This window comes from Balaenoptera acutorostrata, chromosome 9, assembly GCF_949987535.1.
Source record: "Balaenoptera acutorostrata chromosome 9, mBalAcu1.1, whole genome shotgun sequence".
NCBI classification, from domain to species: domain Eukaryota; kingdom Metazoa; phylum Chordata; class Mammalia; order Artiodactyla; family Balaenopteridae; genus Balaenoptera; species Balaenoptera acutorostrata.
The window spans coordinates 9,599,065-9,626,192 of NC_080072.1; the positions used below are offsets into that span (position 1 = coordinate 9,599,065).

Below are 27,128 nucleotides of genomic sequence, written 5' to 3' on the forward strand. Positions count from 1 at the left end.
GCATGTCGCCTGCCCAGGACAGCCGCCCATTTGCAACCGTGCATCCACGTAAGGCCTTGGGGCTGGGAGTGGGGGTGTGTGTGTGGGGAGATTCGACTCTGCAGGGCACCCCACCCTGGGTCCTGACCATTTCTGCTTGAGAGCAGTTGACAAACATGCAGGAATGTCCAACAAAGACGGGGACAGGGTGCGAAAGGGCTTGGTGGGGAGCGGCAGAGCCTTGAGTCTGAGGCACCCAGGGTGTGTTATCTGAGCAAGAGCCAGAGATAAGATGAGCAGAGACGTACGGGGAGATTGGGGAAGCACAAGGCAGAAAGGCTGGATCCAGGGCGGGGTCACCAGGGAAGCAGGGGCCACAGTGAGCTTTGTGGGCTGAGTGGGCCCAGGGAAGGGAGGGGGCGGACAGGTGGGAGGGAGGGACTCACCTGGGTCTTGCTTACTTTTCCAAAGATTCAAATACTCGGTGTCTGCCTAGAACACTGGGAGGCAGCGTTCCGAGTTCAAAGCCCCGGGGATCTGGCGCCAGTGGGTAGGAGGGTGCTGTTCTCAAGGCAAGAGCAGCCCAGCCTTCGTTCTCATCCCACGGAAATATCCCTGCACTTGGTGAGACGGCCCCCAGCGGGGCCCATTTGTAAATACTTCTGAAGATGCCCTTTGCCCAGGAGGCACTCGTGGGGGAGCTCCTGCTTACTGTGTGGGCGGCAGGCCTCGGGGGAGGTTGCAGGTGAGCAGAGCTGGGAAGGCAGTGACCTGGGCCCAGGGGCCCAGGAGGCTGGAGCAGGAAGGGCGGCGGGCCAGGCCTTCCCTGGGGGCTGCATGGGGCGAACCCCCTCCCCCCCTGCTCATCCCACTCTGAGTCACTCTTGGTCACATTTCTGGGTGGAGCCCTGTGCTCTGGCGCCACCCACGCTTCCCTTTCCGAACCTTAAGCCTGGTCCTGTTCCCACAGCCCAGCACCGCGGGCTTCCACTGCAGAAGCAGAGGAAGGAGCCTGAGCGGGCGGGCAGGTGTGGCGCGGGCCCTGACTACCCGACAAGCCAGAGCCATTAAGACGGGGTAGGACCTGTGAGGAGAGACCGAGGGCACAATCACCCATCCAGCCTAGGGACAGGCTTTGGACACAACTGCTGTCGGTGACGTTTCCTGAGTAAACTGGAGTCATCTGAATGTTGACTGAGTATTATAAAAGGTGAAAGTTTATCGACATGGAAAGGTGGATTGTTAACTGAAAAAAACATTTAAAAAGCACGTGGAGTGGCCTCATCTTGGAGAAGATACGAATGAATACACAGTAGGTGTTAATAGTGATAACTGACTGGGGTGCTAAGAAGTTTTTCCCCTTATTTTTTTCTTATTTTTGTGGATCTATGTTTTCTCACCCTTAAAATTTTTTTTGTCAATTTTTTTCCAACTTCTACAATGAGCATATACCCCCTTTTATTATAGTAAAAGGTTATTTTTAACTAAAAAATGTTTGGTAAAAATTGCTACCCTGAGAAATAACCACCCTGGGGCTGCCTGAGTCATGGATGGAGCCGTGGTCCTACGAGACAGGAAGAACTAACCTCTCTGCTCCTTTGCTCCCAGCCATAGCTTAGAACCCAAACCCCATTTGAGTGCGGCCTAGGATCCAGAAAGTACTGATAACTGCAGAGCAAAAAACAGAGTTGACTCTGAGATGATCTGTGATTTAAAAAAAAAAAAAGGATCCCAGCCTGGTCTCCTTTACCGACCCAGTCCAGGCCCAAACGTCTCTTTGTATGAAAATCCAACTCCATTTTAATCGTGGGTTGGGGAAAAAAAGCAGAATTTGAAGGATAAAGTTGTTCCATGTGTGCTCTTTTCTGCTGCTCACCCGGAGCGCTCAGGGGACGGCCCCTACCTACATCTGGGGGGCGCTGGGTGCCACGCGAGACGTGATAAGACCATCACTCAGGGACAGAGGGTTTGGGACCAGGGAGGCCAAGACAAACCGCGGTTCAACTGGAGTGCAACGAATGCCCCGGGAAACCTGTTTCTCTGGGCCTTACTTCATCTGTCAGAAGGGCCGCATCGTCCCTGGGCCTCCCCTGGCACGCTAACCCCTCACAAGAGACGAGCTGCATGCCTGTGGCCCAGCTCCTCTGGGTCACGCGTGTGGGCTGGATGAGCTGGACGGGCGGCCTGCCTCTCTAATGGCACCTGTGCCCCAGGCGGAACCACCGCTGGGCACCACACCCACCACCAGCCCAGCCCCGTCCCAGCCCCATTCCTAGACCCGGTTTTGCCTCCGTCCTTCGGCCCAGCCCCATTCCTGCCCGGGTCCCGCCCACACAGTGCAGGAGGAGGAGGCGGAGGGCACCACACGCCCTTCAGCTGGCCGCTCTGCGGGCATGCCCCCTGCCCCCTCAGCGCCGCCACCGCCTGTCCACATGCAGCGACGGTTCCGGGCGAGGGTGAAGGCAGAGGTGGGGCGGGAGGGGCGTGTCCCCACGGGCTCCCCACGCCTTCCACTTCTGAGGAGAGGGCGACACGGCCCCCTCCCTCCTCCTCTGCCCTTAGAGTCCATAATCTCTCATGCTAGAGAGGAACACGGCTGGAAAGGACATTACTTGAAAAAAACATTTATTGTCCAACAGCTACACAGTTAAGGCCCTTCCTTCCCAGGACTGTTCCGTCCAGCTCAGCAGGTGGGCCCAGCTGCACCCGGCAGACACCCACCCGCTCTTGGCTCTGGGCCCCCATATACTCCTTATTGCCGTGTAACCCGCTTCCTGGCTGGAAGGAGCGGCCGGCCCCGGTAGCAGGTGCACTGCAGGCTTCACTGATTGAAGAGTCAGAGACGTGGTTGATTTCGATGCGTTCTGTGGGGCATTTGCTAGCATTTGTTTCTTTGGACAACTGTGATCTAAAATAAATCATAGTATTTAGATGAAATGAAGTTCAGGAACAGGAATCCCCTTGTGGTTCCAAAATTTCTGAGTAGATTGATTTGATTCAGAGTGGAGATGCGTTATCTCCCCTTTGGGCTGAAACCGGTGGACAGCGTGTGGTTTGCTGCCCTCCTGTGGCAGAGAAGGGATAAAAGGCCGTCGTTCCCCTTCAGACGCTACCGTGAGCCTACCTTTGTTGGACAGTTAGGGAGCTGCCCCCTGGCAACGTGGGGGGCAGGAGAGACCCACGGTGGTCTCCACATATGGGATCCCAGGCTAGTGGAGTGACCGTTCACTGAACGGAGGTCCAAGGGCAACAACACGCACCTTGGCTCACACAGAGGGGCTGGGGACCCTTCCCTAAGTGGGCTGCCTGACCAAAGGGGTCAGGCGGCCCGAGCTGAGGCCCCAGCGGCCCCTGGTGACTAGATCCACTTCCCTCGTGAACAGAAATGAGAAGCGCAAGACCAGGCCTTGCTCCCCGCTCCTTCCTTCTTCCTTCTCCACTCAGTGATGGTTACTTCTGCAAAAGTCTCTCCCTTCCCAACCTCTAACGTAGTCCTGCTCTGCCTCCTGTTAGGGGCCGAACTGTGTCCCCTCAGAATCCCTATGTTGAAGCCCTAAGCCCCGGGTATTTGGCGACAGGGCCTTTGAAGAGGTGAAAATGAGGCCGTTAGGTGGCCCTGATCCCATGTGACTGGTGTCCTTAGAAGAGGAGATTTGGCCATAGACACGTATAAAGAACAGGCTGTGCGCAGGCCAAAGAGAGCGACCTCAGGAGAAGCCACCCTGCTGACACCTGCACCTGGGGCTTCCCGCCTCTGGAATGTCTGTCCTGTGAGCCACCGTGTGTGCAGCCCTAGCAAACGAATACACCTGCTAACAAAGTACTTATTTCTAAAGGACGGTTGCTGCATCTGAGGTGTTCAAGGATGGAATCACAGCTGGGCCTGGCCACATGTTCTCTATTTGTCCAGAGGATCCGGAGATAAACACTGAGCAGTTGTCCTTTGTTTTCATTTAATCTTCATAGTGACCTATTTTATAGATGACAAAATTCTCAGAAGTTAACCTGCCCCGGGTCACCCAGGTCGTGGGGAGAAGCAGGATCCAAACTCCATTCTGCCTCCAAGTGCCACCTCTCTCTCTCTCTCGGGCTCAGGGCAGCTGACACGGGCACAGGGAAGGTCAGGGGACAGGCGCCCGGACTGCGCGACTGTCTCGTGCAATGGACGGCCAACGCGAGAAGCTGGATCCATAAGCCGTGCTGATTCCTGCAATGGTGGTTTGGTTTCTTCCTTAAGCCATCCCGAAAAAACTCAATTCCTCTGAAAACTCTCGAATATTCTCCATGAGGCAGGCAGTCTTATCACATCCACACACCACACTTACGCTGAAAGTTCTCTTTAATGAGTTTACCTGTCTGAACTGACAGACCAAGGGAGCTCGTGTACATTCTGGTCTTTGTCAACAGTGACTCCTAACCACACTGTTATTCTTTCAAAATACATTTTATTAGTGGCACATGGAATTTAAAGTGAAGCAATTTCTTTCCAGAGAGAAGGTAAGCCCTGACAGACTAAAAAACTGAGCAGATATGTCACAGCAAAAATACCATTTCCAGTGTAAAGAGGTTAATAGGAATACTCTCCACCAAGGAAATGACTTTCTTCACCATGCTGACCACAGTGGACACCTGGTCCAGCTGGGGGAACCCACAGCACTGGACAGTCATGGACGCCATTAAGTCAGGGTCATCTCAACACTGACCGGCCCTTCCCTGTCGTAGTAGAGGCGGAGAGGTCACGATCCCCATCGCTCATCATGGGGACCTGGGGCTCTGGGAGGCGGAGGCTGGCTGGGGGGAAACACGAGGTGAGCAGGCTCGTGTGTGAGCCTGAGAAAACCCTCAGACTTGGAGGCCCTCCAGAGTGTCCATGACGACCCTTCATCAGCAGATTAGAGCCAGGGGTTACCAGAGGGTCCTTTGAAAGCATCTGGAAACACGCCTATGTTAGTAAGTGAGAGAAGATCTGCACTTTCTTAAAAAAATCAGTTTCTCTCTCAGAGATTCTTTTACCTAATGTTCTTCTGGCTCAGAACGAGCTCTGCAACGTTCACGTGTAACATTCACCAATCCGTTAGCTCTGCTGCCCTGTCTCCCCTGCACTGTCTCCCCACCTCGTCCCAGCACTGGGTCCCGCCCCAGAGCGCTGCTCTCCCCCGGGCCCCCCGCACCCTCGCGCCTACAGCCTCTGTCACTGCAGTGGGTCCCCCAATTCCAAAAGGCACTCCCTGCACTGAGGCCGTTTCTGTCCTGTTAAGATCATGCTGTTTCTTCTTTCTAACCTCGGATGACGGGGAGTATTCACAAGGAAGGCTCAGCGAGTTTGTCATCTTCACTAGTCTTATTTGATCCTAACATGGGCATGTCGCACATCACTTCGGAATCTGTCCCCAACCAAACACGGATCAAGGCAACAAAACGAGCGACAGACTGCAGAATTTTCCATTTCTAGATCTAATTGATTAAGCTAAGTCTTAGCTTCTAGAATACAGCTTCCGGGGGCTTAGGGCAGGTCAGTGATGCTGGTGTCGCCAAGATCAATTCCAGAGTACAGCTTGCCGTCCTTTGCGGCCCCCCAGGGCATGGATGTGGAGGTCCACTTCACCGCCCAGTCTCCTGCTTTGTTGACCAAGATGACACCACCTACACCTTTGACCTTTGACTTCATATAACCCAACGACGCGTCAGCGGCCTCCTCTAACGTCTTTCCTGAAAACAATGAGAGGTTGAGAAACAACACAAGTTACTGAAAGGAATCTGATGGGAAAATTATTTACAGTATGAAAAACCAAAGCGTGTTAACAAAGATTCTTACTAAGTGATTTCTATTTCAGTGTCTCAAACAAGGACTCTCACCCTACACGGCCCTCCTGGCACTGGATGAAGCTGCCTTTTCTCCCACTCGCAGGCTCAGAGTCTCTCTCTACCGCCCCCAAGAGGCAGAAGGCAACCAGTATTCCAAATGCTCTTCTTTCCTGACCCTAACAGAAGGGGGGTTAACCTGAAAGCAACGTCTGCAGCAAACAAGAAAGGGTTTCCCAACCTCCTCCGTCTATTTATAGACAGCTCCTATCTCCTCATAGTCAGACGGCACGACCTTGTTCCACGTACCCTGTTCCATGTGGAAGAGAGTGAGTCTGGCCAGATTCACCTTCAGGATGCTCTCTCCATGCCCTGTTGTTGAAATGGCTCCAATATCATTGTCAGCATAACCTCCAGATCCTGCTCATGGAAGGGAATTGTTTCTAACTGAGCGGCAACCGTCAAGAAATTCAAACACATATTACAAGTCTAACGCTACATAAATATTAAACGCCAAGGTGCACTAGTGAGCGCCACGTGAATAACACCCTGAGATGGGGATGGAGGGCACGTCGGGGAAGCAGGCCTAGCCTTCCCAGGGCAGCGACACCAGGGCAGCCCCTCCTCTACCCCCAGCACATCCACCCAGCGCGCAGGGTAAAACATATACACCCCACCCGCCCCCCCCCCCCCACCCCCGACTCCTGGGAATTAAGATAATGTGCTCCGAGGTTAATGCGAAGAACACTTTGATGTGCAATATCTCGTAGAGGTGGTGTGTCGCTCTCATGCTGCTCAGATCTAATAACTGCAAACTTAAATTCTCAGCTTTCTTAGTTTGCTCATTTGAGCCCATGCCTGGGAAAAGTTTTCGTGTACTTAACCCTTTGGGAATAGTCTGCAGATCCTGAAACGGATTAGAGAGAAGACAGAGGCACCGGGGGTGCTGCGGCGACCTCAGCACCCCAACTCCACCTCCCTCCCAAGTCCTCCACGCCCCCTCCCCAAAACACAGCATCTAGGAAACAGGTGCCTGCTGGACACGTCACCTTCTCCATGTGCCCTGGGCAACCCCCTCCAACCCACCGCCACTCCCAGAAATTCTAAAGCTGCCACCAGGAGGAGGAGGAAATGAAGGAAGAAGGAAGTGGGCGTGGGGGTGAGGCGAAGACCAGAGAACGAGGACGAGAGGACGGGGGAGGGCAGGGGCAGGGATAGTGCTCATCCGTCCAGCCCACCTATACACGGCGTGTCCCCGACGCGGCCCTGCATCTTGTTGACGATGCCCCCCGTCGAGGTCGCGTAAGCCACATTTCCTCGGCAGTCCACGGCAACGGCACCCACAGTCCCCAAGTTTCTGCCAAAAAACCAACAGAGAGTGGCTGAAGATGAGAGACACTCCCACAGGTGCCAGGGTAGCTTAATACACTTCTATGTTAATGGCACATGGGCCACACTTTGATTCCAGCATTCCCCACTCATGGAAACGGCAAAGAAAGCCTGTTTGCTTTACGTTCTACATGTCAGTTAGACTGCTGGACATACCTTTAGCCCTCAGCTCTAAAGGTCCATCCAACCCCAGCACCACCATTTTCTAGCTGGGTGATTGAGTTAAGTTTTATCGTGTCTCATTTTTCCCATCTATAAAATGGGGATACAGAGAATTGAGTGCATCTCAAACTTCCGTGTGCACCAGCACCCCTTGGATCCTCAGCACCCCCATCCTGAGACCCCGAGTTGGCAGGTACAGGATGGGACCCAACATCGTGTACTTCTGACAACCACCCAGGCGACGCTGCTGCCGCCTGTCTGCACACCCCTTTGCCTGTTTCATGGGGCTTGCTATGAAGACGAAATAAGTTGACTTTTTCTCTAACATTTTATTATAAATTTGCAAGTAAAAAAAGCTGAAGCAATTGTACGCTAACAGCCGTATACCCACCACCCCGATTCTACAGTTAACTATATTTCAGTCACTGTTCTAAATGCTGGGACACAGCAGAAAACTAAATGGACAAAGTACCTTCTCCCACGGAGCTTGCATTTGGGGCACAGGGTGACAGGGCAATAAAGAATGTCAGGCTTTACTGAACAGCAATAAACTATAGCCTACAGCAGCACGTGGGACACGTGATGGTGGAGAGGTGCTGCTTCCTAAGGGCCTCTCTGAAGGAGTGAGGGTGAGCATGCTGATTGCTGGGGAAGAACATTCCTGAAGCAGGACATGCTTGCCAAGTTCAAGGAACTTCAAGGAGGCCACTGTGGTTGGAGAGAATAAAGCCAGGGAGAGCGTGCAGCAGGGTCAGAGGACGGCCAGCAGGCAGACCACGAGGCTTTGACAAGTGGGGTGACTGTACATCCTGGTTTCCCAGGACCGTCCTGACTTATGCCTGTTGTCCCGGCTTAATTAATAGTGCCCCTTTCACTCTCAAAACTAAGTTCCAGTTTGAATACTGAATCACATGGTCATCCTACTTACAGGCCATTGGAAGGGCGTTTAGTCTGAGTGAGGTGGGAAGACGCTGGAGAGTTTGAATCGAGAAGTGTCACGAGATGAGTTAAGTTTTAAAAATAACCATTCTTACCACCATGCCCATCACCGGCACGGCTAACATGAAACAGACACGGTATCAAGTATGGGCATAGAGGTGCGGGGACCGCGACCCTCACTCACTGCTGCCGGGCATGTGGACCGGCATGGCCACTTTGGGAGGCCACCCACAGGGTCTCCTAAAGCCGACTCAGCCATTTTATCCCCACATTTCTGTCCAACAGAAACGTGGAGGTAAGTTCACCATGAAAGTGTACAGAATGTTCACAGCAGCACTACTTGTAGTAACAGCAAACTGCAAATGACACAAACGTCCGCCCAAGTAAATAACCTGTGACACACTATGCTTCCGTGAAGGTGGGCTCTGCTACACACGACAGATGGATCTCAGAAACGTAAGAAGAGGCACCCAAAAAAGCTCGTACTACACAATCCCACTCAGACTAAGTTCAAAAACAGGCACCACTAGCCCACGGTGCTGGAAGCCGGGCAGGCGGTTTCCTTGCGGGGAGGGCGGTGACGGAGGGGGGTGTGTCGGGCTGTGTGCTGATTACAGGTGTGTCCACCCTGTGAAAGCTCATCCAGGGCTCCACATATGATCTATGCACCCGGAATGTGTGCTATACTTCTACAAAGGGTCATCTTAGGAGAACTGTTCTGGCTATTGTGTGTGGACCGAGGGAGATGAGAGAGGAAACAGAGACCCCTTAGGAGGCTTGAGAGGCAGTGGTTTGTGTCGGGGTGTTTCCAGAGGAGAGGGTGGGAAGGAGGCTGGACCTGGGACATTTTGAAGGCAGAGCTGACAGAATTTGCAGGTGGACCGGATGTGAGAGAGAGAAATCTAAGGCAGAAACTGAAAGGATGCAAGAAACATTTATTGAAAGGTAGAAGACTGGGAGAGGTTTTTTGCTTTGTGGTGTGTGTGGAGTGGGGTTGGGTAGGGAAATAACAAGTTTAGTTTTGGACAGAAGCTTGAGGTATCTGTTAGGTAATCACATGGAGAGGCTAAACTGCAGCTAGATGTAGCCTGGCATTCAAAGGACTAGAAAGAGAAAGCTGGCATTCTATTAGAAGGAAACGGGAACCCTATCTCCTATCACTCACAAAAGCCAACCCAGATAGCTAAGGACCTAAATATAAAACACAAAATTCTTCAAGGAAATCTAGGCAGCTGTATGTCTCAGGGGGGGGATGGCTCCTAAGTTCCTGGTCTTACAAACTACACAAGAAGAGGGAGAGTACTACTGATCACAAAAAACGTTCAAATGGCAAAAATAGCATAAGCAAAGTAAAAGCAAATAAAAACAACAGATTTGGGATTTTTTTTTTTAACAGAGAAGATAGCCTTAAGTTGATAAGAAGAGGACAAATCAACTAAAGAGAAAAAATGATCACAGGACAAAAATAGGCAAATTCCCGGAAAAGAATGACCCACAAACAAATGCAAAGTATCCAAGCTGGCGGTTGTCAGGGAGGAGCTACGGCAGTGACGCGAGCCCCTCCTGCCACATAAGGAAAGAGCTACTCTGTCACTGCTGGTGGCAGCCCCCCAACACGTACAAGGAAGGGGTTGAGGCAAAAATACAAAGGCAAATGGAGGCTCACACACATGTAATATTTAGAAATAATAAAGATGTTCTATCCTCTTACCGTGATAAATGTATCTTGAGAAATACTGTAAATCTATGGTTTTCATTTGACTGAAAGCTGACAAACTACCAATGACGACAATTTAATTATTACCATGCACATTTGTATCCTTTGTTGATCAGCTGGTGATGGCTGGATGAGTGGGGGAAAAAACCCCACACAGACACATATACAATCATAAATTATCATGTATTTATTCCATAAAATTAATTTTCCTTGCCTTCATCTCAAGGGGCATTGATCATGCTCTTATGATCAACATTTCCATGTAACATGCATTCTACTGACAAAGTGACAAATAACACAACTTTTCCTGAGCGATGTAGTTCTTAGTAAGTTTTTAATTAATTTTAACTTGGAGAAGCTTCACTCTGCCGAGGCAGTAGCATTGGAACTATATATAAAACTCTTAAAGCAATACTTAGATTTGGAAATGAATCCTGATTTTTACATTACCACACTCAAATGCTACATGGGGTTACATTTGATAAATTGTTATCACAGAAGATTTTACTAAATATTTTAATTCGATCATTTAAATCACAGTCACTTACTGTAGTCATTTTTGTCATCTCTTAAGCAGTGTTTAAATCAATGCAGAGTATCTTAAATTCTTCTTTCAAATTTCATTGCTGGTATATTATAAAGAAAATTGAAAATAGCAGTATGTTGCTCGATTTTGTTCAAATCTCTCTACAAATGATACTTATACTTCGATTTATAATGAACAGAAAAACAGCCTCTAAAGAAACTGGTTTCAGGATCAGCTGTACATGAATCTTCTCCTTCAAGCTAGGCAAATATTTTTGTTTCCTTTGTTTCAATTTCCTTATATTTTCTGCGGATGTCATTTTTCTTGCATATTTCCTGTGCACTTTTGGCTTTGTTTCTCTAAATTAAAAAAAAAACATTTTTAATCCTTTAAAAAATGTAATAGCCAAACTTAGATTTTTTTTTAAACCTTCTGTTAAGCTTATCAATGGAGAGGAATAGTTCAGACTAAGTAACTGTAGATAGTGCAAATTCAAAATTAATTTCACTTTCTGTCAAAGTCCGTGATTTGTTCTTTAAGGAACTTCTGCGAATTTTGCTGAACTTTTCTTATCTAAATTCGATTTCATTACTTCAACAGCATTTAGTTGGAATTCCCGCCACGTCTCTGAGGTCTGTTATAAGGTCAGATGTGAGTCTAATTAAGCCGTTCCACCTTCGGCCACATCTAGAGTATCTTGCAGTGGACCCTCTACTGTCTCACAGCATGGTCAGTATTGGTGCAGCTGAGGGCATGTCTCCTAGAAACAAATTCACAGTGAACTGGCTGTGTCACACACAATACTTCTGGACTCTTGGCCAAAGTTCGTGCTTACATACCTTTTATTTACCTACCATGTTAGCTCCATTATCACAGGCTTCCCTTTTTTTTTTTTTTTTTGGCTTCCCTTTTAAATGTTAGTTTTCAACATGTTTTCTGATCATGGTACACTCTAGTTGAACTTCGTTTTTTAAACTTCATATATGATTTCATGTCTTGCTTTATTACCCATTAAACTAACCTATTTGAATTCTCTCTCCTAGATACTTATCATTAGGTTTTTTTTTTTTTTAATAAACGTATGTATTTATTTATTTATTTTTGGCTGCGTTGGGTCTTCATCGCTGTGCGTGGGCTTTCTCTGGTTGTGGCGAGCGGGGGCTACTCTTCATTGCAGCGTGTGGGCTTCTCATTGTGGTGGCTTCTCTTGTTGCGGAGCATGGGCTCTAGGTGCGTGGGCTTCAGTAGTTGTGGCTCGCAGGCTCCGTAGTTGTGGCTCGTGGGATCTAGAGCGCAGGCTCAGTAGTTGTGGCGCACGGGCTTAGTTGCTCCATGGCATGTGGGATCTTCCTGGACCAGGGCTCGAACCCGTGTTCACTGCATTGGCAGGCGGATTGTTAACCACTGCACCACCAGGTAAGCCCTATCATTAGGTTTTTTTCCTAATTACGTTTTGGCATTTTATCAAAACTTGAAATAATTTTTATTAACCCTAGAAATTTCCCATTGTTTTCTGTAAACATTGTGCTGATGGGGTCATGAAAAGTACCATTACACTTGTCCAAATATTATTATTCTTTCAAGAACATTACATCTATGTTTTCGATCTTTGTCTTTTCTGGTTATCAACTGTCTATTGTTTATTCAGCCTTTTCCCAGCGCTTCTAATAATTGCACGTGTCCTTTTTTGGTGTATGATTACAACAAATTGCTTTATGATTAGCAATTAAATCTTCTTTTAGTAAAGAACATGAAGTTGTTGGAATTTCATCTGAATTGTTCAAGTTGTGGATTTGGTGAGAATACTATTCCTACTAATTTTCATTGTTTTGATAAGTAATTAAATCTTCATTGAACAAAGAATCTGTAATGTTCTTTTTGTGAATTTTATGTGGGTCATCCTGGAAGAAGACTGCTTACTTTTTTTTTTCTCTAATTTTTATTCATTTATTTATTTTTTGGCTGCACTGGGTCTTTGTTGCTGCTCATGGGCTTTCTCTAGTTGTGGCGAGCGGGGCTTCTCTTCATTTCGGTGCGCAGGCTTCTCATTGTGGTGGCTTCTCTCGGTCTGGAGCACAGGCTCTAGGCGCATGGGCTTTGGTAGTTGTGGTGTGCAGGCTCAGTAGGTGTGGCTCGCGGGCTCTAGAGCGCAGGCTCAGTAGTTGTGGTGCATGGGCTTAGCTGCTCTGCAGCATGTGGGATCTTCCCGGACCAGGGATCGAACATGTGTCCCCTGCATTGGCAGGCGGATTCTTAACCACGGAGCCACCAGGGAAGTCTAAGAGTGCTTACATTTAAAGCAGACTGTTTCTTTGAAGATTTTTTACTTTCTTTTTTCCTTTTTTCTTTTGTGAATTCCACTTTAGTATTCTTTGTCTATCAAAATCTTGACTTGTGCACATTTTCAGTAATCTAGGAATTAGAAAGTGAAATGTAACTATCCTGAGAGTGTACAAAATTAGAATATATTTTCATCAAAATTAAGGGTAAATCCCCCAAAAAAGAATAAAAGTAATTTGCAGATATAATTTCAAAAGTTAGTTTTTTCCTAAAATTTACAAAATTATTAATATTAAAGTCTAAACATCAACTATAATTAATGAATATAACATTTTAAATAAAAATTACTTAAAAGTTAAAAATTTCAACATTAAAAAAAATTTAACTCAATCTTAAGTATTTTTATAAGAATAAAACCATTCGTAAGTCTAATATTCTGTGTCCATTTAGTTGCCAACATAAAGAATTGGTTCCTCATGCAGGTTCTGTCTAGACCTGGGATGTCCAATACAGCAGCCACTGTCTGCACGTGGCTACTGAACACTGCAAATGCAGGCAGTCTACAGTGAGACACGCTGCCAGTGTAAAATACACAGCAGATTTGGAAGATCTAGCATGAAAGGATGTGAAATATCTCATAAATAAATTCTTACATTGATTACATGCTGAAATGATAATATCTGGGGTATATTGGGTTAAATATATTATTAATTTCACTCGTTTCTTTTTACTTTTTTTAAATGTGGCTACTAGAAAATGTTAAATTACATATATGGCTCTCATATTTCTTTTGGACAGTGCTGGTCTAGACCTACATATCTACAAATTTAGGAGTAACAGGAATCAGCCCTCACGTGCAAGTCTTGCAGATACGGTACTAATTCATGAATAACTCCAGAACCACAAACTGAAACATGCAGAAAGAGAAAGGACACTGCGCACTACTGTGAAACAACACTTCATTATGCAAGAATTTGTTTGACAAATTATTGTATTTTTCTCTTACCTAAGTCCTTCTGCTGTTCAAGTCTTCCCCACACTCCAAAACAGGGTCTATTTCTGATGTCAGCAGTGGCATATTCCACAAACCTTTTGACTCAGGTGGTCTTTACTTCCAAGACATAGAGCAAGAGATGCAGAGAAGCACTTCCCTGGGGGCTGAATGATATTAGTCACAAGAGCGGATGATGAGGGCTGTGGGTAATGCTGTGTCACTGCTGAGTGACAGAGATGCCCCATGGATCTGCAATAAACCAACTGTTTTGTGTAACTGTGATATGAGGGTCCTCTAAAGTGCAGGGCCCAGGGCAGGAGCCCCTCTTGCTTATATCGAAGAGCAGTACTGGCTGGTGGAGACGTGTGTTGTTGCAGAATTTTTGGAAAGCAATGTGGCAACATCTATTAAAATGTACATGAACCACTGATAAAGCAAACCCATTCCTGTGACTTTAGCCTATAGACACAATAGCACACTCAGTAAAGATTATCAACAGCTACCAACATATGGCCAATCTTGTAAAACAGATTCCTAACCTGGGGACACACTAGAATTACCTGGGGAACTTTTTTTTAATGGACTTGCCTGGCCTCTCCACCTCAGCTCTACTCAATTAGATTTTTTTTTTAGGCCACGCGGGATCTTAGTTCCTCAACCAGGGATCGAACCCACGCCCCCTGCAGTGGAAGCCCGGAGTCTTAACCGCTGGACCACGAGGGAAGTCCCTAAATTAGATTCTTTAGGGAAGGGGCTCAGACATGTAGATTTTGAAAAAGCTCCCTAAGTGATATTAAAGTATACCTCTGGTTAAACATTACAAATCTAAAAGGGTATGTGGAGTTAATAGATTATATTCCATTATAAACCTCCAGGCCACATTCAAATTTTATTTTTCAAATTTTGCTTTAAATTAAGGTTCTTTTATTTGGTATTTTTGAATTGGTAACACAGAAAACCATAATTCAGAACACATGATTAATTCACTTATAAGGGCTGTACTGATTTCTCTGCCCTGTGAAAGGGCGCCTAAGTAAGTTCATAGGGTGGCCTACACCACAGAGAACCTGTGCAGTGTACTGAAGATAACAAACTGATCAAGAAGTATGCAGGTAATTAATACCTTAACACACGACATTCATCTATTAAATCATGTTGGAGAAGGAACTCTTAGCTGAATTTGAGTTACTATTCATAGGAATAATAAATGAGGTTAAATTTCAGAATCAAAAGAGCAGTTTTTCCATTACTTAGTGTGAACTATTTTGTACAAAAACTGGAACTACCAAGTGATATTTGACTTATTTAAGAAACGTGGATAACCAGACATGAGTCAAACTTTCACATTTGAATAACTCACAGAAATGTCAGCCACAGATGATACTTACTTTTGATAGTCTGATTTCTGAGCACCTTTCTCATGCTTTTCGTTTTCTAGACGTTTTTTGTTTCTTTCTGTTACCAGCTGTTCTCCAGGAATTGTTGGAATCCCATTGGCTGCTGCAAATTTTGCTGCACCTTGGTCAGTCAGAAAGCAATGAGGTGTCTTGAGCCAGAAAGAAATGGGAAAATAGTTAGTTTTGTGAAAAAGTGAAAATCTTTTCAACTGTTCCTACTGTGTGGAAATAATTATTCTCTCTGGGTACTAAGCCTCAAAAATGCAAATTCCACTGGCTTGCTTTTCTGAATGTTGAAAAAAGCCTAGCTCTCCGAGTTTTTGTATTTTCAGAAAAACCCAGATGATGGACTATTACTAGGAATTCAACTTACATATGATCTTAAATTTAGAGAATTTAATCCATTTTTATTTCATACATGCTATTTATTTATCTACGTATGTATGTATGCAGGTATATATTTATTTGCTGCACCGCACAGCTTGCAGGATCTTAGTTTCCCAACCAGGGATCAAACCTGGGCCCCCTGCAGTGGAAGCGTGGAGTCCTAACCACTGGACCACCAGGGAATTCCCCCATACATGTTATTTAAACAGTTGGTCTGTTCAGTGTGTATGTGTTGTGTTACATGTGTTGAGAGCAGGCTGAAGAAAATACAGGAAGATAACATGAAAACATGAAGATAATGTGAAATGTAATCACTGGTTAAGTGATCATGAGTCAAATTACATCATCAACAGAGTCAGAATCTTGGTTTCCTTGAGAAACTTAAATAACACTGTTTTTGTTCTTTCATACAATTTCAGGAGAACAGTGATCTCAAGTATTTCCCTACAAGTCAGAACCCTTTTAGTCACTGAAGTGCAGCAGTGACAATTCCTTAGGAAAAGGGTGCTTTAGTCCCACATACCTTTTCCATAACAAGCCGCGCAATTTTAATGGGATTTGCGACACAGCGGACTGCAGACACCGCTCCTGCAGACAGATCTTTCCCATTCATGATACTTGCATCCATTTCAACTTCACCATTTTCGTTCAAGACAGATCCACAACCTAAAATCAAAAAGAAGCCGAAAAGCAAGAATTAAGAATTTAGAAATGGCTTCAGAGTTTCCCCTAAGCTGCCTACTTTAATTCATCCTCTACTCCATTGTCAAAGGAACGTTTTCAAAAACACAAATCTGACTTGATACCCCATGACCTACAAAATAAACGGTATGAAGCCCTTCCTCATCTGGCCTCTGACTTACTTTCCAGCTTCACCTCTTCTCCTTGGCAACATTTTACTGAAATATTAGGTTTCCCTGAATGTACCATTAGCTCTCATTACTCTGTTCTCTTTACCACTAGCAACTTTTCTCCAACTTTCTCTGCCTAGATAATACCTGTAAGCCTAGCTATTCTTAAACTCTATGTGACTCAGTTTCCTCAGAGGGATAAGAACAAAGGGATAAGAACAAAGCTCAAGAATATTTAAAGGAGTATAAAAATATCCAGCAACTAACAAGTGTTTGGTACCTAATAAGAAATTACCAGGCTCACAAAGAAACAGGAAAATATGACCCATAATGAGGAGGAACAACAACAAAAAAATCAATTAATAGCAACAGACTCAGAAATGACATAAATGATAGAATTATTAGACACAAATGTTAAAACGGCTGTCATATGTACCAGAACATGGAAGAAAATATGAAAAGGACCCAGAGAGAACTTCTAGAGACAAAAAAAGAAGTCTGAAATGAAAAATACACTGGATAGGATTAACACCAAATTAGACACTGCAAAAAAGATGAATGAACTTGAAGACACAGCAAACAAAAAGTCTGAAAAAAAATTGAACAGAGTTTATCACTGAGCTCAGGGACAGTTTCAAGCAGCCCAGTATATGTGTAATTGGAGTCCCCAAAAGGAGAGGTGAGATAGAGGGACAAAAAAAATATTTAAGGAAATGATGAATTTTCAAATTTGGTGAATACTATAAATTCACAGATCCGAAAAGCGCAACAAACTCCAAGGAAAAGAAACATGAACAAAACTACACTCAGGCACATCATGATCAAACAGCTTAATGCTAATGAGAAAGAGAAAATCTTAAAAGCAGCCAGAGAAAGATACATTAGGTACAGAGGAAAAAAGAAAAACGATAGCATATTTCTTGTCAGAAACAATGCAAACCAGAAGACAGAGGAGCAAGATCTTTGAAGCCCTCAAAGGAAAAAAAAAACTGTCAAGTTGGAATTCTACACCCAGTGAAAGCATCTTTCAAAAACCCAAAACAAAGACATTTATAGACATAACAAAAGTTAAAAAAAAGTCATCAATAGCAGATGTGCAATATAAGAAATGTTAAAGGAAGTCTTTCAGGCAGAAGGAAAATGATAGCATGGCTAATATGTGGATAAATAGAAATATATTTTCCCTTTATTTTTACAATATCTTTAAAATATAACTGTTTAAAGGAAAAATAATAACAATGCATTAGGCAACTTATACACATAAGTAAAATATATGAAAACAGTAGCACAAAGGCTAGGAAAGGGGAAACAGGTGTATGCTGTATAAGGTTCTTATATTATGCATGAAGTGTGATATTACTTAAGGTAGACTGTGACAAGTGAGAGATATATACTATAAACCTTAAAACAACCTTTAAAAAAAGAAGTTGAGCTACTAGGCCAACAAAGGAGATAACATGGAATTATGAACATTCAATTATTCCAAAAGAAGGCAGAAAAAAGCTGAAAAAGAGGAAACAGGGAACAATGAATAGATTGGACAAATAGAAAACAAACAGCAAGATGACAAATTTATGCCTAACCATATCAATGATCACATTAAATGTAAACGGTCTAAACACCCCAATAAAAAAGCAGAGATTGTCGGGACTTCCCTGGTGGTCCAGTGGTAAAGAATCCGCCTTACAATGCAGGGGACGCGGTTCAATCCCTGGTCAGGGAACTAAGATCCCACATGCCGCAGGGCAATTAAGCCCACGTGCCACGACTACTGAGCTCGCATGCGCCTCAACTAGAGCCCATGTGCCACCACCTACAGAGCCCACAAGCTCTGGAACCCACACCACAACTAGAGAAGAGAAAACCCACACGCCACAACTAGAGAGAAGCCTGTGCAACACAACGACGAGCCCGCACGCTGCAACGAAAGATCCTGCATGCCTCAACTAAGACCCGACACAGCCAAAAATAAATAACAAAATAAATAAATAAAAAATACATAAATCTTAAAAAAAAGCAGAGATTGTCAAATTGTACAAAAGGATAGGATACAATTACATGCTGCCAATAAAAAAAATCCACTTTAAATATAAAGATGCAAATAGGTTAAAAGTAAAAATGGACAAATTATACCATGCCAAAATGAATCAAATGAAAACTGGAGGCAAAGTACACTTCACAATAAGGAACATTAAATAATAATAAGGACATTAAGTAATGATATAGGGGTCAGTTCACCAAGAAGACAACAATCTATATGCTAAACAACAGTTTTGAAATACATGAAGCAAACACTGACAGAACTCAAAGGAGAGATAGACGAATCCAGTTACAATTAAAGACTTCAATACTCCTCTCTCATTAATCACTAGAAATGGACAATCAAGATACAGAAGGTATGGACATTACCAATGAACTTGACCTTATTGAGATTTATAGATCTTTCCATCCAACAACGGCAGCGTACATATTCTTTTCAAGTGAAAATGGGCAAGGTAGAACACATTCTGAGCCAAAAACCAAACCTTATGAAGTTTAAAAGAATGCAAATCACACAAAGTATGTCCTCTGATCATAACAGAATTAAACTAAAAATCAGTAACAGAGATATTTAGAAAATCCACAAATATTTGGAAATTAAGCATCACATTTCTAAATAACCCATGATTCAGTGAGGAAGTCACAAGGAAAATTAGAACACATTTTGAACAGAATGAAAATTAAGACAACCTGTAAAAACACGTAAAAATCAAAGCAGTGCTAGAGTAAAATTTTAAACATTAAATGCTTGTATTAGAAAAGAATAGTCTCAAATTAATGATCTAACAGGAAAAGAACAGTAAATTATTCCCAAAGCAAGCTGAATGAGTAAAGGAAACAATAAAGATAAATCAATGAAATTCAGAACAGAAAAAGAGCAAAAGAAAAAACAGAAAATGGGACTTCCCTGGTGGCACAGTGGTTAAGAATCCGCCTGCCAATGCAGGGGACATGGGTTCGATCCCTGGTCCAGGAAGATCCCACATACCATGGAGCAACTAAGCCCGTGTACCACAACTACTGAGCCTGTGTGCTGCAACTACTGAAGCCCAAGCGCCTAGAGCCCATGCTCTGCAACAAGAGAAGCTACCGCAATGAAAAGCCTGCGTACCGCAACGAAGAGTAGCCCCTGCTTGCGGCAACTAGAGAAAGCCTGTGCAGCAACAAAGACCCAATGCAGCCGCAAACAAACAAATAAATAAATAAGAAAAGAAAAAAACAGAAAAATTCACCAAATCCGCCCCCTGAAACTAAAACTAGTTCTTTGAAAAGAACAATAAACTTGATAAAATCTAGACTGACAAAGAAAAAAAAGACACAAATTACAAACATCAGGAATGAAAGAGGGGACCTCTCTACAGACCATACAGACATCAAAAGCATAACACAGAAATGTTGCAAATTCAGCCACTTAAACCAAATAGAAACATTTCTTGAAGGACAACTGACAAAACTCACTCAAAGAAGAAATAGATAACCTGAATAGTGCCATGCCTATTAAAGAATTTGATTTCTTAAAAACTTTCCATCAAAACAAACATAAAACCAATCTACCAAATATTTACCAAGAAATAATAGCAACCTTATACAAACTTCGAGAAAAACAGAAGAGGAGGGAACACTTTCCAATTCATCATATGAAGCCAGCATCACCTACATTTCAAAACCAGACAGATGTTATAAGAAAATAAAACTATAGATCAGTATCTCTCATGAACATTGATGCAAAATCCTCAAGAAAACACCATCGAATCAAACACAGCATTTACATATGTAAAAAATAACATGTCACAACAAAGTGGTGTTAATCCCAGAGAAGAAAACCTGGTTCAAAATTCAAAAATCAATCAATCAATATTCACCATATCAACAGACAAAAGAAAAACCACATGGTCATCTCAATAGATTCAGCAAAAGGATTTGATAAAATTCAACAACCACAGATGATTAAAAATCTCAAAAAACTAAGAATACGGGAACTTCTCAACCTGGTAAAGGGCACCTATAAAACCCTACCACCAACATCATACTTAACGGTGAAAGACAGTGCCTTCCCCCTAAGACTGGGAAAAATGCAAGAATTTTTGCTCTAACGACTCCTATTCAACATAATATTGGATGGCCCAGCCAATGCTAGAAAAGAAAGAAAAGGCATAAAGTTTGGAAAAGAAGAAATAAAATGGTCTCTATTTGCAGCTGACATTACTAGAAGTTACAGTAAGCAAGACAGTGTGGTGTTGGTGCAAGAATTTAACAAATAGATCAATGGAACAGAACAGAAAGTCCAAAACAGATCCACATAAATATATAAACTGATCTTTGACAAAGGAGGTGTGATACTTTGATTTATCATAAATACATATTTTGGTCTTCGCCCAAGTACCTGGTTCACAGCTGCCAACCCCCTTGGAATTTCCTAAGGGATTAGAACAATGGGAGCATCTTTTGTTATAATATTTGGTCTTTTGCCCTCAGTTCCTGAAACCACTTCAGATCCATACAGGTGAACTGGGTGTCCTGTTATTCATAACAAGCCGTTTTCAACCAAAACCAAATTTATGTTAATGAGGTAACTTTTGAAAACCCTCTAAAGGTGGGGGGCTGGTTGCCAGCGGAACCAACCAGGATTAAAGGGCTGGAACTTTTAGTCCCACTCCCTGATTTCTGGGGAGGGGAGGACTGGAGATTGAATCAATCACCAACTGCCAAGGATTTAATCGATAATGCCTATGTAATGAAGCCAAATTTTGTGTAAGTGTTAAAGAGCACAGAACAGAGGCAAGGGGACAGAACAATTACTAAATATCTGATGACTAATTGGTTAAGACTTCCTGAAATTCTTTTCTCTGACAGATGTCAGGTAGGTGGTGTAATTCCCTAGAAGTGTTTTAATCCCTAGATCTTAGGTTTTCTACTTCAAAATAAAGAGGAAATGAGTGTCTTCCAGCAAGTTACTTAAACTTTTTGTGTCTTAGTTTTCTCATCTGAGAAATGAGCGTAATAATAATTATACCTAACTCATAGGACTATGGTGCAGATTAAATGAGTTAATCATGCAAGTTTCTTAGACCACTGTTTGGTACATAGTAGACACTCATGGTAGTTATGATGATTATTACTCTAAAAAAGGACTGATTTGAGTGAAAGAAGCCAAACACAAAAGAATACACTCTTTGTGATTGCATTTATATGAAATTCTAGAGAATGCAAATTTATGACATAAGCAGATCAGTGGATGCCTGGTGCTGGGGCTGGGAAGGGGGATTAACTGTAAAGTGGCAGGAGGAATGTTTGGGGGTGATGGAAATTTTAACATCTTGGTTGTAGTGTGGTTACACATGTATGTACATTTTTCAAAACTGAAAATGGGTACAGTGTATGGTATGCAGTAAAGAAAGGGCACGTGTGGGACTGGGGATCAGAGTAGGGAGCTGCCTTTGAGAAGGCAAAAGCACTAGTGGAGCAGATTAAAGCTCTGGGCGTCTCCCAAGCAGGGCTACCGTTTGAGTTAGATGTGTCTGTGACTCTGGTAGGTGTAGGGCAGGCACGGTGGCAGAGAAAACAGAAGGGGAGAGTGCTCCTGGGATTTTGGTCTCAGCTCTGGAGGGGGGCAGAAACCCCACATACTTCCCCTAGAGCAACAGCTCCTAGCAGTGGTGTCCACAGAGCTCCAGGCGGAGCCTCTCGGGAGGATGAACTGCAGCAGCCGGCGGGCTGAACCCAGAGCCCTTTGGCTGGTGATTACTCCTGGTCCCTGGCCCTTAACCCCTTGCACTGACAGCTGGGCTGTTCCAAAGAGATTAACCCTATGGCTCTGACAACAGGAAGCTGAAGGGTGGATGATTAATGAGTGGGCCTTTGTGGGGTCAGGATGTGTGGAGGCGACATTTGGGTTTGCCTGCAAGAGCCTGAGGCAATCCTCCCTGTCTTCCATGTCCTGGCTCGTAAGGCACTGACACCCCCTGGCAATCAGGAAGCGGATGCCCTAGCTTGGGTTCAATCCCTAGCAACTGACCCTTCGGCAGATACAGCAGATTGGATGCATGGAAAGAGTGGCCACCACAGAGCTTGGGTGGGGTGGCATATTGCCAAAGATGTCGGGTTGCCCTTGAAATACAGTGACTTGGTTAATGCAATAACAGCATGTCTGTGTGTTCTAAACAATGCCCATGGCAACTGCCAAAGGAGTCTGAGGCCACCCACCAGAGTTCCTAACTGGTAAGGGATTGGCAAACTGATTATACTGGCCTCCTCCCTCTGAGAGAGGGTTCCGACATTCCCTGGTTTGTGTGGACTCCACATCTGGCTTAACCCAAGCTTTCCCCTGTCCCCATGCAAACCAGGCCACCACTGTTAGGGGATTAGAGAAGCTAAGTACCATGTAGGGGTGCCCTCATCAAATAGATAGTGACTGGGGTCACATTTCAAAGATTGTGCATTGTGACATGCAAAACTGGGCAAAAGAACACGGCACTGAATGGAGGTTCTATCTCCTCTATAACCCACAAGCAGCAGGGCTGAGAGAAAGGAAAAATGGAATATTAAAGCAGTACCTTAAATTACTAACAGATAAAGCCACCGTGGCTGGGTGTACTAAAGTACTGTCCAAGGCTTTCATACATCTGAATGATCAACGAGTAGGGCTGTTGCCCCATATCCCAGACTGGGGACCCCTACGGAAGCACCGATACCAAAAAAGGTATGTCAGGAAACAGCCGTTGCCCTGACTTTCACCACGGATCAACGTGCTATGGTGCTGAGAACACCAAACTGCATCACACCTGGGAAAGGAGATTATCTACTGGAATTTGCAATGGGACACTCTACCAGGATGGGTGAGGGAGAACTACTCAATCTCCACTGGGATCCTGTTGTCCTGCCGCAAGCTGGGCCTGTTGAAATGCATTATACCTGGAATGGAATGCGCACCACTGGAAAAGAGGAGAAGGTGAGGGTTCTGGTCTCGTGTATCCTGCCACCAGTCCATCTCCTCAAGCCTGACGGCACTGCCTCCCCTGGCTAACATGTATGGTATATAAAACCAGGTCAAATTCCTAAGGCTGCTGACCTCCCTCTCCTCAAGGCCAGGTGGGCATGTTCTGTTTCCCACTGGAATGATCTTTTGGCTGCTGTCTTTGAGCCCTCCATTGGCCTGGAGCACATGACAGCACACACAGAGCCTCCTACTAAATGCACTCACCAAGCCTTGCATGACAGCCAACAAAGCCTGTTCTTCCTGCACACTGAAATGTCTCGAATGAGACAAGCTCTCCTCCAAAACAGAAAGGCCTTGGCCATTATTACTGCCTTGCAAAGAGGCACCTAGGCCATTATCCAAACAGGATGTTGTGTGCTCATACCCGATGGCTCTGTTAATGTGTTGCCTTTATTAAATCACAGGACACAAGTGAACGCTCTGAGTGAGCTGGCTCCCAGCCTAGGGGACTTAGTAACAATGGTCTGAATCACGAGGCTCTCAGTGGAGAAAGGTATCTGTGATCTGGGGAATTATTGTCTTAACCCGTGTTTTCTTCTGTATGTGCCTGATGCCGTGGCATCTGCCTCCAGTGCAGCCAGACAGCCGCCAAACGAGCCACCCGTTATTGACCGCTCAGGGCACACTGTGTCACCTCACCCCTTCCTCTTTCCTTGGAGTGTGCCCTCCGCTTGTCTTCTTGCACCAGAAGCTGCCCAGGACACAGCCTTGAGATGTGGTGTTGAGACTATCTGGACGGTATATGTGACTGAGCCCAGATAAGGCCACTATGTAAACTTTTAAGATTCTGGTGGGCATGGACAGAGGTCTACTTATCCTGCAAGGCAAGCCTCTTGTGTAAGTTCCCAGGCTTATTAAACCTGCCACCTACCAATCTGGAGAGGTCTGCCTTTTCCTGTGGTCTCTCCCTGCCCTCCCTGTGTGGGGAACCGATTCAAATTACACCCTGAAGCTCCCAAGGTTGCCACCCAACAGTAGTCTACCCTCTTCCCCCACAAAAAGATGTAATAAAAAAAGCCTCTTGGTATGTGAATTCTAGAAAACAGATTAAAGAAAAAAGGGGGAATAATGAATTTTAAAATTCTTTAGAGCAACTTGGTCAACAGGTGAAGAGAGAAAAACTAAATCTTTTCAGCATATTAGATTTTACCATAAAGCTGAAGAGATTCATTGACACTTTAGAGAGGTTCTATTTATCTGGGGGTAGAAGCTTAACCCGGTTTGGCATCAGTTATCAGTTGCAGTGCAAGTTTACCTGCGTTGAACTCGGGATCATCTTCCAGGACGGTCACGGCTCCTTCCACAGCGTCAACTGCGCTCCCTCCCTCCTTGAGGATGTTGTAACCCACGGTGGCGGCTTTGACGATGCCCTGGCGCACCCGCTCCTTGCGGTCCTTGGAGATATTGCTGGCTCCGCCACCGTGGACCACGACGACGGCGGGGTTCATGGCGACGGATTCTAGGGATCAGGAAGACGAAAGCGTCCTTTCAAGCGGGTCCAAGAAAACCGCCCGGGGCTTAAGTCTCCCGTTGGGGACAAGGTCCAGTTTCTACGCAGGGAGGGGAAAACCCTCAGAGTTTACAGCCTCAGGCAAATTCCTGAGACCCAGGGAGTACTGAGGACAGAAGCGGCTGGGTTTGAAGTTTGCAAGAAAAGCCCAGATCGCCCGCGCCCGGCCCGGAGCACCTGCCGGCTTCGCGGGGGCGGTGGGATGCTCTGCACCCCAGAGCCCGCGCCCCCTCCTCGCCCACTGACATCGGGCTTCCGTTTCCCCGGGGAACCCCGGTTCCTGTCCCGTGCTGGGCCCCCGGCCGGGATGGCATCTGGGGTCGCAGCTCCAGCCTTCCTCCCCGGCCCCACGTCGGGCCTCGGTTTCCCTGGGACTTGTTCCCGGCTCCCACCCCCGCCGCGGGGCCAGGGGCGGCCTGAGGGCTGGATCTCGCCAGTGCCCTCCCGCCTCCAGCCCCCGGCACCGGGGAGAGTGCCTTTCGGGTCTCGGGTGGCGACTCCCGCAGGGCCGTCGACTTACCGAGGACGCCGCAGGAGGCGGACGCCGGGGCTTCGGGCTTGGCCGAGCCGCCCGGTCGGCCTCGGAACCTGCACAGCCCAGTCTCTCCAGTCGAAGCTGCTCTGGAAACCGCTGTGCCTGCAACCTCTCTGCCGGCAACGGCTCCGCGCCTGCGCACGAGGGCGGGGCAGCGCGCCGCGGAGAATTACCGTAAAGCCTCAACGCGCCGCCGCGGCGCAACCCCTCTGCCGGCCTCGCCACGGCGGATCCGACTCTCGCTGCCCGGCTCCTAGGACAGGGGCTATGCTGGCCCTCTGTGCACGCGAGCTTCCTAGTGGGCTGCGGGGAACTCCTCCTCCTCATGAGGCGGAGCGGTGGTGTTGATGGCGAGATGCAAGAAGTGATGTGCCGCGGTTTTGTAATGGAAAATTGAAAAGCACCGCGGCACGCACTGAAGTCCTTCCTCTGCCCGAGATGTTTCGCAGACTTGCTAGTTATTCTCTTCCTTTTAATTGTCTCTCCCCGTAACGTTTGGTAAAGAACAGAAAGATAACCTCTGTAATTGGTCTGGTTCTGTGCCTGGGGTGCACTGAAGAGTCTGAAAGCCCTCCTCTGAGCCTCAGGATCTCAGCTCTAAATGCCTTCAACCACAAGTGACCTAATTTTTTTGTGACACTTTTCCTCCTCCCTGCCCCAGAGCCTGAAAGGCTTTGACCCCCCTAGATGATTGATTGTATTCCCCCGGAGCTGCCCTAGATTACTGTTACCATAGTGACCTTCAAATAGAAGTTTGCATTTCTATCCAGTAAAACAACTGCAAGATACTAGATTAGTGACATGAACCAAAGGATACATTATTCTGTCATGTAAAATAGGGCAAAAACTCACGGGGCCTGAAGCTTTGAATTAGGAGAAGAAATACGCAGCGGGCATTGTGCAGAGAGAACTCAGTCCTTTTCTAAAAGTCCTGCCTTTTCTCCGAGACCACAGAGATGCAGCCAGAGGCATCAGCAACCAAAGTTATATTATTGACTTTCTGACCACTCTGGCTAACATAGCCCCACATCTGGCAATTGTTATTTATGAAATTTCCCCTAGACAGCTATTAAGCTATGAAAGTTCTCTCAACACTGGACTATTGTACACAAAAGGCATTCTAGAAACATCTTCCTATCTCTTCTCCGGGTAGTCGAATGTGTGTGTCATATTCAAATTGTGTTAACTGCAGCTACTTTGAATCCCAGCCTACATTACTCTATCACTGGGGTACCTCTTAGGGACCCAGTTTGACAGCGCAAGCCAGCGGATGCAGATAAATTCAACATCAGCGTAAGGTCAAGGCCATGGAAAGGAAGCCTCCTTCAGCCATAAATATGTTATACCATAATCTTGACTAGGAAACCTTCAGTTCATCCTGCTATAATTGTAATTCACCTAAATTCACTTTTTGAGAAAAGAAGGTAAGGTTTCAGTATGATAGGACAACCTAACTCTCTGTTGCTTTTCTTCCCCTTACATGGAAGGTTGACTGTTCAAATAGTGAGTACTTTTGGCTCAAAATGTGGCATGGATCAAAGCATAACTTTATATGGGTCAGTAAAACCCAGTCATACATGTAATGATTTCTTAAACTGGCCTCCCCAGGAAGATAAGCTGGCTG

General features: G+C 45.6%; 1 protein-coding gene across 1 annotated transcript; it reads right to left on the reverse strand.

Annotated features, from left to right (window-relative positions):
* Positions 1–5,417: 5,417 nt before the first annotated feature.
* ASRGL1 (asparaginase and isoaspartyl peptidase 1) lies at positions 5,418–25,648 on the reverse strand. Its single transcript, XM_007174414.2, has 7 exons — positions 25,490–25,648; positions 24,715–24,918; positions 16,096–16,238; positions 15,177–15,334; positions 7,020–7,138; positions 6,091–6,201; positions 5,418–5,688 (listed from the first exon to the last, which is right to left on the reverse strand). Exons 2-7 carry the CDS (start codon positions 24,905–24,907, stop codon positions 5,483–5,485), a joined length of 930 nt encoding a protein of 309 aa, XP_007174476.2. The 5' UTR covers positions 24,908–24,918; positions 25,490–25,648; the 3' UTR covers positions 5,418–5,482.
* Between the last annotated feature and the right edge of the window lie 1,480 nt (positions 25,649–27,128).